The following is a 16,279-nucleotide window of genomic DNA, read 5'->3' as shown; positions in this document are numbered from 1 at the left end:
ATAGTAGAAAGTTTTTAAATGCAGTAGTTCGTACTTGTAACTAACTGTTCTACATTTAATAGCGGCTACCTAGGAATATGAACATAGTTGTAAAATGTTTCAGGACACGTGACAAAAATTATAAAAAGTAGAAAAAATTAAAACTATTTAAAGACAGATATTCATGAACGAACAGTAGTAGTGTAATTATGTGTGAGAGTGTGTTATATATGTGTAGTAAAATATTTTTTATTTTGTGTAAAAGTAATATGTTATTAACAATATTTCACAGAACATATAATATATGAATTTTTTTAATATTAAAAGCATATACAGACAAATTAAAATGTGCAAAGTTTTCGAACAGTTGCAAAAATACAAAACACCCCAAAAGTAATGAACGTATAACAAGCGACAAGGGTTTAAAAAATGGCGGTTTCATTCAGTGAAGGCTGTTCGAAAACTTTAAATAACTCCCCGTCGACTACCGACGTCGATGAGCGATGAGGAAAAGAAACAAATAAAAACATTTTCATGACAATAGAACTATTTTAGTCACATCAATTGTCGTTACCCGAAGTTTTCGCTGCAATACGAACAGCCTCCAAATTTCTGCCGCCGCCATTTTAAGTTAACTAACTCCATTTAGAACGTTTCCCTCCAACGTACGTTGATAGAAAATGATGTTTGTGCCGGGGATAAATGAAGTGTAATTTATATTCGATTTAACTCAATTAGGTGCTTGTAAAATGAAACATTTGCAATATCAATTAAATGTTCTAAGGAGCAAAAACTGTAAAGAACCGATTGCTATTCAAATTTCAATCATAACACAAACATTATTCAATAAGCCGGCGGATTATACTAATTGGAAATTAATGTAAAATACAAATCTATAACCTTATAAACACGGTAACGGCTTACGATTGATCAAGTAGTAAAAAAAAATATTTTGTTAATTTTTTTATTAACTACACCCTACTTTCTTAGTCACCAGCATTAAATATTTATTATCATATAATTAAGGGATAAAAATGTGTTCTATGTTTTCATAATTTTCAGATTTTGTTAACAATGATTAGGAAAATATCTAACGAAAGTTTGCAACGCATTTAACCTATAATATTTTTGAATATTATCATTTTAGTCTTATAAATATATAAAGAAACCGCATTATGTACGTACAGATTATTTAAACCATACACGAAAATATAGACTGACAATCAAACAGAGTAGTTATAATCTGTTCTTTCCTTATTACATTATTCAATATACGCTATCATATCTCCGTTTTATCCGAATAAGTGATACATGAAATTGATCGAAATCTGAACCTCTTTCCATTTACCTATATTTGTTACGTACATCTATTTCAATTTTAGTATCTGGGTTAATGGTGATTGTTAGAATACGCTAAATATATTTTGAACTTGGTTTAATATTTATTGATATATGTTTCAAATAATTTAAGATATTGATTTGGTCCTTGGTTATAAGAATATTATATGAAAAAGTTTAAAGACAATTTATTAAATAATCAAACAATATCCTAAGCTTTCAAGAAATCTTACACGCTATGGATCTACCGAAACTGCTGAGCCGCGTTTTATGTGCGCGCAACGAGACGGGGGGACTATATGTCGCACCACTTTGCCAACACTCTGCCTCAACAACACCTGGCCTCTGCGCTCATGTTATTTTATTTTGCTCCGCCATTTCTTCGCGATGTCCTATGGCGTGTTACAGCGGTTTCAATAGCAATATAATGAAAAGGTTGATAATTTACATTGAGTGTTTATTACCAGTGCATTCGTGTCTAATCTTTTTATCTACGTTTACTTTTATCTTTTTGTATGCTGGTGCTGACGGTGGGTATGTTAATATTTTGAGAATCGGTTTAGATTCTGTTATAAAAACAACGAGAAAAAAATGATTTAATAAAACTTGACCATTCGTCCGTCGTTTGGAAACGTACCCTCGGTTGGAACGGAACTGCAGCAAGCGAGACTTCAACCCGCGACGTGGCAGAAATTTGGGACCTCCGTGCACGCTAGTACATACAACCTTAATGTTAAAATACATAAAGTCTACTTTCGCTTGCCTCCGACAATTTGTTATAACATTTATTCTATAGCATTTTTCCGTATTTTTTTTTAAATTTTAAAGTCGATTTTTTCATACAGACAGAGATTTACGTAGAGTTATCATAATCAATAAATCTTTATTTAAAAAAAATGACTAATTGTAAATAAATATATGATAGGAAGCTATTATAAATTTCATTACTCAATGGATTAACTATTGATAATAAACTTTTTATTTTAATAAGTAGAATAATAAAACACGTAATATATTTATGTACATCTTTGGTGAAACAAATATCAAGGTTCATTACAGTCATTTGTTGAAATAAAACCCTAGTCATTACCCCAATCATATTAATTAGAAATCTAACCGGAACTCCAAAGGGAGCTTAACGACCTTTCATTTGGAATGTGAAATTACTTCGACTTCTGCTTCGACTTCTTTAATATCTGATTGCGAAGCTAATCGATTATTTAAGAATCGAATAAGTTCTTTCGCTAAGTCGATTGAGGGAAAACTACTTTTTTTTTAAATTATTTCACATTGACATTGTGTTATTACGTAATTTATTCTAACAAGAATCGTAAATGTTTTTGTCCCGAATTGGGAGTAGTATTAGTCATCTTACATTTGTAGGTAGCTTCAGCTATGGTAACGATGATAAATTAAAAGTCATGCTCACGCCTGTACAGCGTATTCATTCTAAGCTACATCTAGAAGATTGATGGATAATATTGACAAAGAATAGTACTCACTCAGCGTTGGTTTCAGGTGTAGGCAGGTCACCGATGGTTGTCAACGTTAAAGTCGACCAATATAGTGAGCCAAGGTACTTCCTCGTCAAAGTGGCGTAGTCGCCAGGCCGGTGGGGGTAGACCCAATCGCCCTGATAAAGATCAGTGATAAGTTTAAGATACAAAAAATAAATTTAACATGTTTTGTTTTAATTTTAAATTGAAATTAGAGCAAGTTAAAAATAAGTTATTTTTTGTTATATACTGGCTTATTGGCTGTAATAAAAGTAATAAAGGGGTTAATATGTATTTCATCATTATCATAATCATCATCATCATCAGGTTTCTTCCGAAGATCGCCATGATGAACGTTCTTGCGTTTCCCATGAGTTCCAGCGACCTCCCGAAACCATCACTATGTTGTTGATACAATGACCTACCTACGCAGCATCTACTCGTTCGTGCCGCCGCTGTTGATAGCGGCCTGCGTCCAGAATCTTCGAACGACTTTAACAAGGTCGTCTCTCCACCTTCTGGGCGTACGTTCTATGCTGCGCTTATCAGTCCGTGATTCCTATTCCAAAACCTTAAGGCTATCTGTTATCCGCGCTATGTGACCTGCTCAGTGCCACTTCAACTTACCAATCCTATGCAATCATATTTTTATGGTACTGTGGTACTATCTCTGATCTCTTTCCATTACCTCTCCTTATCTGCAAAAGCAGTGGCATTGGTGCCTCTGCTATGTCTAGCAGCACGTTTTTCAAGCTTACTTAACGTCTCTGAGTCTTTTCTGAACTTCATTTCACAGTAGGTATTATGTGTGTAGTTTAAGTTTGCCCCGATAATACGTAAACTAGTGTGTTTGTTATAAAGTCACCCTAAAATTTTGTAATACCAAAGTCTGAGATTATAACTATTTGGCTTTATTTTGGGACTACTATTATTTCACCCCTACTGATTAAAAAGGGGTGAAGGTATTGCTTCATTTCAGTTAAAAATTAAATGGTTTACCAGTACCTGAAAATGATGTGTAAGCGATTGAATCATAGGTACGTAAATGACTCCTATTCAAGCACTTTATAACACCTAGAGTAGTGTAGTATTAGTATGTTATATTACTTGTTACTTTATATTGCATGCACGTACATAATATTACACAGAAATATGAACATAATATTTACTGCCTGAATACGAGCTATTACATATTAGTACAAGCAACATCGACGGAATTTTAAAGTAGGACATTTCTTATTCACGCCTTGTATTGTATTTCAAGACTATAAAAAAGGAATGTGTGTACATTAAACATAAATATGAGTATTTTATTTAAAAAAAATCGGTTCCAGTAATTTTCAGTATATTCCAATATCTAAATTATGATTGTGGTATGTAAAATGTAGTTTAGATCTAATTTCTTCAACTTTTGTGACGAGCACAAACAGGGAAAATAATTTGCGAGAAAAACTTTCTCTCTTTCTCTCTTAACATCGTATCGCCATCTCTCTATATTTCACTCCCCAAAGTATTATAATAAGATTGGGATGATGGAGGCTTACACTAAATTTATAGTTCAGAAATTCTGAAAACGATGAAGTAAGAAAAATAATTTTTCCATTACATTGATTAAGACAGTTTCTAAAAGGATTATAGCGAGATCAATCTGTACTAAAATATCACTTGTGCGTCTTTCCCATAGGAAAATAGGACCGTTGGACTAAAAGTCAAAATATAAACTAACTACAACAATACAATACTATCGGCCTTCATTAACAAACAAATGTTACAGTAAATTAATAATGTCATGCTAGACATCGGTATTCGCGTTTTCATTTTGCTTTTCAGCATAGCTCCCCGAGATCTCCCATCCACGTCCCCGGCGCTGTTGCCTTCATGTAAACTTCTCATGTTTTTCCTCTGCTCTTGCGTTTACCTTCTCTCGGGTACCAATCTATTACGAGTTTGTTCCACTTCCCTTTCATGCATCTGAGTGTATATAGTTACTTCATCTTATCTATGCCATCAGATAAAGTAAGTAACCACTGATAAATATGAAATTTTTTTTTCATATAACTGGGCCATAGACATGCAAGCATACCTAGGCTATAGGCCAGAAGTGTGTAACAGTAAAAAATTTGTGGCGTTTGATATAATAATGTAAAAATTTGAAATGGACTTAGAATCATAACAGGCAGAAATATTTTTATATTTAATGTGTACAAGATTTAAAAAAAAAATTATTTGCTATTTAAGTTTATACACTGTTTATGCAATAGCTGTGAAATAACGAATAAAAAAACAACAAATGAAAATCCCTGCCACTCATAATTGCCAATGCTTACGAATCTATTATAATTTGTACAGTCAGTTAATCCGCAAAAGCCTCCCGGTCATGTCCAATTTATGGATAACCATCTTGTAGAAATATCTTAATAGACAATTTAGATTCGCAGTCGTAATTAAAGAGGATATTTAGCTAGTTACTTTTCATTTATGCATTCGCAAAATATATTATTTATGTAAAATGACATAGGACAAGCAGGGTACTGATAAACCGAATCTGTGTACTAGTAAATCGAATTTTGTTATTAAAATCATCTGACTCGCTGCACTGTCATATACTTAATATGAAAAGGCATGAAATGTTACGTCTCGTTAGTATATAGATAGTACATCTGTAGTGTGTTTTACAATCACACGACTATGACAATGCATTAGAAGATTAAAAGGCAATATCTACTTCTCTGGGGCGTACGATTGAGTACAATTTAAAAATTGTGATGGTTAGGAACGCAGTGGATATGGTATAAAATACATTTGAAATTGCCGAAGTCATTGATAAATTTACTCGTAGTAAAAGCGTTCATCATCAAAATGTAATGATTAAAAATTATTAGAATAGGTAAACATGCACGCATGGATATTGAAATTTATATGTAAAAACTTATTCAGTAAAAAATTATATGCTGTCGCTATTGTTGTTTATAGTCACCAGATGGCGTTATAGGCTATTATCTTCTGTACCGTTCAACTAGTTACCTCCACAATTGAATGGTAAACGTATATTTTACATATTATCATTTACATTTTATGAACGTATTTGCAAGCGTTTTAAATAAACTTTTGAGTAAATATTTAATTTATTACGCCGTAAAATAAAGAATAAAAAAAATATTTGTGGTTTGACTCGACAAAGCCTGTCATAATGAAAATTTTACCTTCATATTTATCTTCTTATTATTAATATTAATATCAAGATACACTACTGTATTAGATTATTATGTAATGGATATATATGATGGAATGGACACATATAAGTACATAAGATGTAGTATGAAATTGTTACAAAAATTTTCTAAACTAAGTATTTTAAAGCATTTCATCATATATCCTTCTCTATCCATGACAAGGACAGTCCTTTGCCCTTTTCCTGCTTGGGATTTCTACAGGAGATCGAATCAGGGTCAGTAGCTCAGCGGCTTGGCAAGTTGAAACAGCATTGTTACATAACGTGCTGAAGACATAACTGCTGGGGCTTTAAGTTTCTGTAATAGAGACCATGGTCCTGCCAAGCGAGTCGCTTCTAATCGGTTTTATTGAAAATAGTATCCAGCAGTGAATGTCATATAAGGTGACGACGATGACGACCATACGATGATTATATTAATTTAGTATTATTGTTATCTTCTTTAAGATATTCATGTTTAACGTGTTGAAATAAACAAATCAAGGACCGAATATAACTAATCTCAGGCTATGTTAATTAAAAATAATCTTTATTTCTTATAGCCTATTGAAGCATATAGTATAAATAATAAAATATATGAATATAGTTGTCTTGTTTACCTGATAATCATTCCTCGACTGACATTGGTGTATTACCAACAGTTTTACAACAGATAAAACTTTTTAAAAGTTAAAAATTAATTAAATTTAGTAACCTGAAATCCTTCAGCCTCCGACAGCAAGAAGTAGAAGCATCCGAACCAGTGAGCGAGGATCAACAAGATGTGTATAAGGTTGATGACACGCCAGAAGTTGGGGTAAACTGTTCTGGACTCCACCATGTAGTAGCAACTGACTGCTCTATACACCTACCAAAAGTAATATATCATTAATATAAATAGATCATATGCATTGTAAATAAAGGGAATTCTCGTTTCCACTAACAACAAATTTATTATCATCATCATGTTAGCCGATAGACTTTGAAAGTCCTCCCTCAAACGTATCCAGGGACTTCCGCGACCGTAATTATCTCGTCGGTCCTTCATGTGGGGCCAGGCTTACCTACACCGCATCTACCGAGAACCTTTATATTTACACACGTATTTATTTCAAAGGATATAAATCAAGTATTAATAAGACACAATAAATGTTGATAAATCTTTGCATTAAACATTTGCAAACAGAAAAAGAAAATTATATCAAAATTACGTAAAATATTATCCGTTTAATCTTACCTTTAAGAATCTAGGAAAGCGTATGATAGGATTCGTTCCAATCTTTAATTGAAGTAGATCCAACGGGGTAAGAGCAGCAATATCCAGTAGAAAGGACCTAGACGTAAGATAATGTTTTGCGAGCTTTTTAGAATCATATACCTGGAAATAAACATTATATTAAAGGAGTTTGGTGTACATTTTAGATAGTAATTGGCTGCAAATAAATAAAAAAAATATAAAAACACATAGAAAACGCTACAGAACAACAGAAAAAAAGAGAAAAAAATTATAATTAAATACCATAAGTCCTTGTTCTAAATATCCAGTCCGAAGTTGTACTACAAGGTCCAGAGCGAAGACCACATCGCCGATGCCGTCGCAAGTCACCCAAAAACTATGACACATTACCTGTTAGTAAAAGTTTTCAATTAAATGAGAGATATTTTAATATTAATAAAATGTTAGGATAAAGATACTTTTATTAATACTTTACATAATTAACAGTTTGTAACCATCATAAATATCTTATATGTTTTTAAAAACAATGATTTTACGAGACTAAACATAGCCTCATTCTAGAGAGAATATAAAATAAAAACAACAAGATATTGTACGTAAAGCAACCGTATGTATTTCTTTCGCCCATTAGAAAAGATTATTAGAAGAAAGATTTTTTCCAAGATCTTTGCCAAGTACTTCTTGTGTTGGACCAAGGGTCCCGGTCAACTGTCCAATGTTCATAATTGGTCTTTTGAAGACATGTGCATTAGTCTACTGTAATTTGAGTTAAATGAAATTTATTGATCTGATTTCATAGAATTGATTGTCATTTGTTTGCTAAGTAGCGTTTTCAAAGAGAATCTCTTTCAGTTCAAAATTTGAGAATAGGAATGTCTACGGATCGTTCATTTACGGATTAAATCATTTCGTTACTTTCAGCATTGGGTTATAAATTTCTCTCATAAGAATAGTACGGTTATAATAAGTTGGTTGGTCGATGTACCAAGTTTTTAGTTCTAAGATAAGTAAGTAACCTCGTAAAATTTTCCTTCAGTTTAAATGCTGACAATGTATATAGGATACATTGTCAGCATTTACATACAAAGCATATCTTAGACGGAAACTGCGATTTACGATTGTGAGCAACATTGTATAAATTCTAAGTTAACTGTGCATTAAATATAAGAAACATAAAAGTAAGAAATATAGTCGGTTATTGTATTTGTAACGTTAACCACATTAAAAATGTCAAACTTTATATGAATAGGCCTCCCTCAGCGATCGCCAAGGTGATCGATCTTGCACTGACCGTATCTGGCGACTTCCAACCAAGTGAGGGGCCTACCCATGCTGCGTTTACAGGCGTTTTGGCCCTAACCGCCATCGATTCCATGAGCGATATGACCCGCTCGCTGCCCCTTTGAACGAAAAGTACTCAGAAGTAGGTCGGTGACCTCTGCTTTTATGCCTATCTGATCATTTCTGATTCGATCTGATAGAGAGGGTTATTTCTACTTCTCTCTGGGTGACGTTGAGCCTTCTTACTAGGACCATCGTAAGCAACCTGATCTCGGATTCGTATGTCATCACTGGCAACACACATTGGTCAAAATTTTTGACATCACATTGCGGTATTTTGACCGAGATGTTTCAATTGATCTATCTATTGGTTATTAATTACACCAGGTTTTATAAAATTAAGTCTAAATACATTAAATTTTTTTAGGAAAGTTAGAATACTTGAGATATTAAATTCCACTTAAAAATTTGTTTTTCTTAATTTTTAATAAGAAGTTTAACATTACATAAAAATATGTTTTTTTTTAAATTCATTTATAATTATGTTTACGTTGTGTTGTTTGAATAATTTGGTTTGTCCTTCATAACGATTATGAACTAAATGACAAATAAATGCAAAATTTGTTAAAATTTAAATGAGACGATGTTTTAATTTAATTCATTACGTAGACGTAATTGGACAAAACGAAGTGGTGATAATTTTCAAAGGGTTGAAATCTTGAATAAACTGCAGTTACTTGAATTTTCCCGTTACACTTGTTAATAACGATATTAAATGTTATTAAATTTTGAACCCTGTTTTAATGAATTGAAAATAGGAAGTAATATGCACAGGTTGTAATAATAATTAAAATTTAATTTAGTTTTTAATTAAAACCTAAAGTTATCTATTATTCTCCGTTGCTCATTGTTAGAGTTCTTGGTAATGAATGTAAGAAGCTTCGTATAAATCGACTTTTATTACCTTTACTACGATTGGAAAACGAAAGTATCAATTAAAACAAAGTACCTCAAGGTATTGCAAATATATAGCTGCCCTTAATGGGTTAGGGGATATAAAAGTAATTTATTTATTACCCTTATTAAACTCTGTATTAAAAATAATTATAACAACTCCTGGCATACGCAGTATGTTGTGTTGTTGTATATGTTTCAACAACAATCAATGAAAGTATTATATCAGCCGATAGATTTACATTGCATCGCATAGGCCTACTCCAAAGTGCTACGATAGCCGGTCTTGCACTGGTCACATCCAGTGACTTCTCGCGACCATCTATGATCATGGATCCACATAGAGGGGGGTCTAAACTACGCAGTGTCTATTGGCTCGTGGTCATCACTCGGAAAATTTTTAACCCCAACGGCACACCGTTCTCTCTACGACTGCAACTTCACACAAGTAATTCTTTCGGCTTGTTCTTCTGATCTCATTTATAATCCGTTATGTGTGCAATAAAATACAATAATACAACATTGTGTATGTAAAGTATGTGCCAAGAAGAACAGATTAATAACATGATTTGACACGGTTCGTTTATAACAAAGCTGTATTTTGTACACAAAGTATTTTGCGATACTGCTTCTGGCTTCATTTTGATACAAGACATGGTGAGACTTGTCAGCCCAATGTTTACATTACTTACAACGCTTCTATTCGTGGTATATATGTAATGTACAAACGATGATATATTCGTGCCATCTATAATATTAGATATGAAGAGTTTTGTAGAGAAATATATATATCAATATTAATAAATATAAAATAATTCATAATGTACATAAAGCTATTAACTAATTACTTACTTACTTTTCCAGGCTACATAAAATTAGTAACTCATTTGTGGGCGACAGTGTACGGTTTTATTTTGAATTATCAATTTAAAAATTTTATTAAAAACACTTCTCTTACATTTATTATAGAGTAAAACAATTTTAAGCTTATTAATGACGCTTGATAATTAGATATCTATATATTGGATTAAGGATATCTATAAAAGTGAATTTGCTAAAAACCGGACGAATCTGTTGAAAGTTCTTCTCTGGTCATAGCGTATGTAGAATACACGTATCTTTATTTAAAGTTGAAGGATGCCGTTACAAAATGTTTAGTTTATTCTACTTTCTACCAAATCGGCGCTATTCTTTTATTCTTCTTATCATCGTAAATGGTTCTACGTGGATAACGTAATGTGTATTAATATGAATAAATGAAAACTTAAGTGCCAAAGATGGTAGCTAGCAAAGAAGATCTTCTTGTGTTTTGTAAAAGTTCAAATCATTTCACTAATTTTATTAGAATAAATATATTCATTACTTATTCGGTTACCAGGGTATTGTGAAAATAAACTTGACTCCCTTGTAATACAAAATACACAGTTTGCCTGCTGTCTTAAGCAAACTGAACCGACTTCTGTTTATTTACGTCCTCTATTTATTTTTGAAGAACAGTACAACTCATTGAGAATTCCGAAGGAGATAAAATTCTCTTTGTATTTCTAGATAATTGACTAATAATCTTAAACATGAATAATTTACAACTATGATAAAATTAATTATATCGATATCGATATAAGAAAACAGTTAAATTTCTTAAAAAAAATTATATAACTTTTCCCGTTTATATAATATAGGAAGTTGCAGAAGATTGCAGTCAAATATTTCATAAATTATTGGGTGAAATAGTAGAGAGATTTTTTAATAAGGTGTCCTATGATTTATGCAAATAATTATAAAGAATACTTCGCTTATATTTTAAGTACAATTTTTTAACTTTGTACAAAAATTATCCAGATATTTCAAAAATATCAAGACGGTTGTAAAAGTGGTTTAATCAAGACAGATTATTCCCGCTTAAATGCAAATAAATGCCCGCAAAATAAGTGTGATGTAAACTTTAAACATTTTCCGCAAAAGAGGTCGTAAAATTCTCGTGCGGGTAAAGGCATTAAAATATCTCTAGCTTCAGTAACTCCGAGATGGACGTGATTGTATTATAATTGATTTAGGGGTGGATAGCTCATACTCTGGATATGTACAGCGCTAGTGGCCTATGGTGGCCTCTTAGCAGCCCAGAGGACGATTACTGAGGTCGCACATAATAGTTTTCCAGGAGATATTACCGCCAATATATAAAAGATGCGAATATAATCCAGATAATTTAATTTAACATATATTCTTTTCCTTTTTTATTAATTATTGATTTTTCATTTTATCTAATTTATTTGCTGTTGTACATCTTCATATATATAATAGGTGGGTGCATCAGAATTTTTGATTGTTATAACTCTTAATTACAATATTTTAAGCATCTACTACTAGCCTGTGTTTCTTGAACTTTGTGTTTCTTTATTTAAAATAAAAGATACTCGGGGAGTGACCATTATCCCGTTATTATCGCCGTAATAAGTAAGATTTAAAGGTATACAAACCTGTAGTTCAGGGAAGCTTTGCCTTACAATAAGAGTCCACAAGTTGTACAGTACACAGAGGGTTATGAGCCAGAGCCAATAGAAGTAAAAGTTCTCGTCAGGATTGACTACAGTCGGAGGCACTCTGACTTTTCGTCGTCTCTGTCGATTAGTAGTTCTATGTTCACCAGTAGCTCCCTCTGAACCGGTGTCTTCTACCTGTGGAACATTTTAGAATTAAAATATAAATATTTTTAATATTCCTATGGCCCCAAGGTGGGGCAGATGGCATCCACAGTACGTTGCCATCCCGAGCGATCTTGAGCTTCGCACTTTACTTCGCTCAACGGCATTCCAACTGCCTTCACTTCTGCAGTGATCGTCCGTCGCCAGGTTTGCTTTGGGCGGCCAAGTCTTCGTCATCATCAATTAAAATATATTAATTTTTTAATATGATGGTTCATTATAATGTAAACAGTGTAATTCTTTTTTTGGTGCAAAAGTGAACGTGTTGTTCATTTGTTAGTAAAAAACTTTGAAAGTATTACACCTATTTCAAATCAATCTGTACAAAGTTCATTGAACACTGAATATATAACGTGTTCAATTAATTTACTTTACTTGTTAGAATGCAATAGATCAGTAAACAATAATTAATTTTAAAATAGCACTAATCCGAATTTTGGAAACGATTTTACTATTTCTAAAACAATCTGTTTTTGGATAGAGTGTGTTATACATCGATGGACAGCAAATGAGCTATATATTCATTCCTTTAAAGCCTTTATATCAATTACTTTATAATACACAATAAAACATATGAAAAAAAAAACATTTACAATATTTATTTGTTCCTCCAGTAGTGCTAGTTAAAACCTGCAATTCATTATGTGTGAAATATTACAGCTTTCTTTGAAATCATCATAAATAAGATGATTTTTTTGAGAATCAATTACGAAAAAGGTAATGTAAAGAGTTTATAAGAAATTAGTTAACTTACTGTTTCCTGAGTTTCTGGTATCTGCCGTGTGGAAAATCTCTTCAGGAAAGAGTCTTCTCTCTTTAGCGTGGGCTTCTTGTGAATCGCAGAGCTTAACTGCACAGTAGTCCTCAATTTCATCCATCTCTGATTAGACTTTGTTCTGTATCACAGAAAACAATTAATATCGAAATGACGACAAGGTGATTACGTTCACTGAAATCGCGTGAGTTTTCAAGGTCTAAGCAAAGTTAATCATGCTCTTAGATGAGTTTTAATTTCGTAAATTATAAATTAAGTTATTTTAGCACAAAGGCGTTTTTTAAGGGATTCTTATTGTTTTATTAAAAAGAAAAGATTTATAATACCAATATATTAAAAGATTTTTTTATTTAATTTGTCATAAAAATTATATATTTAGATTTCGTTACATTTTATAGGGATGTAAATAATATGAAAATAGCTTTTAAGAGAGCTTTTAATTATCTGGACACTGTGCTTTTGTCACATTTATTGCGAAAGATACTTCACTTATGCGTGCAAACAAATAAATCTACCTTTTTACATGCGACATCCCATTATTCAAACAATAAAAACAAAAAATAATTCCAATGATAAATATATATATATGAAAAGTATATTTTTGTAGAGTAAGATCAGTGAGCTTTCTAAATAATCACGTAGCTAAAAACTAAATGTACTAAAACTGAATCTAAAGTATTCAGGAGAGTAAACACTAAGTTTAAAACTATCGTAAAACGTCCAAATGCAATTAAACAATTAAAAACATTGAATAGGATTTAGAAAGAGATTCGATATTCAAAGAAGAAAAGTATAGTCACTCCAAGATAAACTAGTATAGACACAATTTCCACAAGAATACACACAAAATCCAGTTACCATTCTCGAAGTCCTATACACAGACGAAAATATGAATAGCACATTAGTGGGAAATCATAAAAATACAATGATATATAAAGTATCAAACATTCGACAACGATGCGGCTTTACCGTTGTCTCGCCTTGATCGAACCTTTTTATTTTCCTTAGTGCCTGGTAGTATGCCATAACAGCTTGGACGTGTCTCCATTTATGGCCTCGTTTGTCTGAGTCAGATCCTTGCCTTTCAGAGTCCTGGATGGACTTGCGAGAGCTTGACGAGCTCGACGCAATGATCGATCGCCTATAAAGTGATGTAGGGCGTTATTCGAAGCGACTTGTGTACAGTGTATGAAGAAGTTACTCGCGGGTTGTGTGAGCTTATAAAAATCGTACTTTGTTTAATAAATTATTAATAATTATGAACATATTAAAGGATATCTAAGTATATAGACTAGTATATTTACGAAAATCAGAGTAATTTATGTCGTTTGAGAAATATATAAAATATTAATTACTTGTATTAATTTTAATAGAATTGATGTTAATTTAAAATTCTACTGAACAAAGTCGATTTCTTGAAACTCACAAATTTCGATCCGTTATTAGACTTCACAAAAATAAAAACATGCATTATGTTAATACAGCAGATCACTAAATTTGGACGCGGACTATAAGAATTAGTGTTATTCTTGCATTATAAGAAGTTAAGGTCCAGCTGTGCAGGGTCGTGGGAAACTAATTGTTACAATCTATGCTCTTTGCACTTAAATTCTTGTGAAGGCTATCAAATATTCCAAGTACGTATTAATTTAACTATATCTATTAATATGGTTATCACATCGGGGATTTGTAATGTACTGAATAACTTTAGATGTGTTAGCCATATCATGCGATGAATCTGCATACGTAATCAGCGTATCGTTATTAGGGCCGTGCTCATTGGCCGGGTCGCAACTAAGCTCTCAAAAGCGATATTTGCCAATGTGTAGCCACTTACATATCGTCTGGCCGAGGGTTAGGTGTAAATGATGACAACTTGCTCATCAACCTATATGGATTTGGAAAACGTTGGCTTAGTTACGTTCCTGTTTTATTTTAAAAAAATAACACGAGTCAACTGCACTCCATAGTGTGCCGGTCAACCCGATATGTTCTATAGTTACATCTACAAATGAGTATAGCATGCGAAGCAGATATTACATTACCATTGTAATGTTTATTGTTAATTTTACTGATAATATTATTAAATAAACGGAAAAATAGCATTCAAGTCCGATAGGTAATTTTTTATCTCATACAAATTTGAAACACTTGCACTGTTAGATTGATAGTAATTAATTGTGTGTTGAAGTTATTTTCTGTAATTACCTATGTACTGGTATTCATAAAATTTTTCTTAAAGATTACAAGTTTAAGTATATAATTATTGTTAATTTTATTTTCTTAATTACTTAAAAAACATTGGTAGTTGAATATTAATTCGAGTGTCAAAGTTATTTTTTGAATTAAAAATAAGGTTTAATAAATTTATTTATTTGTCTCATAAACAATCGAATAACGAATGATACGAACTTTTCTATTAATTTTCTAAAATAACCAATGAAAATTGACTACTTTAAAGTATTTATTTGCCTGAAACACTAAGTATTTCGTTAATAAATGTATATTTAAGATTTAGCAATTAAAACGATTTATTTCAATTTAACACTTTTACCCATATAAAACTATGTGTTCGTGTAGTCAGACCTAGAACAGTTGTCTAGCTTGTCGTTCTTGTTAATCTCATTAAAAGGTTCCCATTTGGAACACGGGCGACACCTCAAAGAGAGTAAACCATAAGGTAAATTCTATCATATATTGTTATAAATACTTGAGAATGTTTGGGTGATGATACTAGTATATAATTTTTTAATTTGGTAACCAACTTTAATGAACAGTTTACTTTAAAATTAGAATAAATTTAAGATTTGAAAAGAAAAAAATGTTTGTTCCTTGCTTCACCACTACTGTTGTTTCACACAAGCTGAAAAGAAAAATATTGTGTGTGCGGGTTGCCATAAGAAAGGTGTATGTAATTCATAAGATATATAACATCCGCCTATCCCTACCAGATTAAGGCTACTACTTTATCTTTGAGACAAGGCTTGTGTTTTAAGAGTAGGAACAACGAACGTTGGTTTAAAAATGTTAGTTTTTGTTACTGCTGCAACGTGTGAATGCGTTATGGGAAAAATCCCTATTAAGGTAAGATATAATAAATACATTGGTATACTTTATGACAGACTTTGTCGATTGATTTCATCTTTTTTATTTCTTGAATTTGTTTTATAAGCTGTGCATATGACAGTTCATTTTGAACTTTGCGCGTTTGACAATTCACTTGCTGTTAATTTTAATTGTCATTAACAGCTTACTGATGTTATAATTTATCGATCAAAAATATTTTTTTTATTTCACATATAATCA

The 16,279-nt window shown here is 31.9% G+C and overlaps 1 protein-coding gene across 1 annotated transcript in view; it reads right to left on the bottom strand.

Annotated features, from left to right (window-relative positions):
- The window catches only part of Cngl (Cyclic nucleotide-gated ion channel-like), a 135,249-nt gene that overhangs the window by 14,508 nt on the left and 104,462 nt on the right, over window positions 1–16,279 (bottom strand). Inside the window, exons 4-10 of the mRNA XM_068767757.1 lie at window positions 12,953–13,094; window positions 11,974–12,171; window positions 7,544–7,651; window positions 7,262–7,402; window positions 6,740–6,892; window positions 2,820–2,950; window positions 1,955–2,029 (exon numbers count right to left, since the gene is read on the bottom strand). Of these exons, the coding sequence (XP_068623858.1) occupies window positions 1,955–2,029; window positions 2,820–2,950; window positions 6,740–6,892; window positions 7,262–7,402; window positions 7,544–7,651; window positions 11,974–12,171; window positions 12,953–13,094 (948 nt within the window). The remainder of the gene's footprint in view (window positions 1–1,954; window positions 2,030–2,819; window positions 2,951–6,739; window positions 6,893–7,261; window positions 7,403–7,543; window positions 7,652–11,973; window positions 12,172–12,952; window positions 13,095–16,279) is intronic.

This window comes from Battus philenor, unplaced genomic scaffold (genome assembly GCF_028537555.1).
Source record: "Battus philenor isolate CCGP_79_NKW_IND1 unplaced genomic scaffold, ilBatPhil1.0.hap1 SCAF_23, whole genome shotgun sequence".
NCBI classification, from domain to species: Eukaryota; Metazoa; Arthropoda; class Insecta; order Lepidoptera; family Papilionidae; genus Battus; species Battus philenor.
This window is presented reverse-complemented; position numbering and strand designations above follow the sequence as displayed.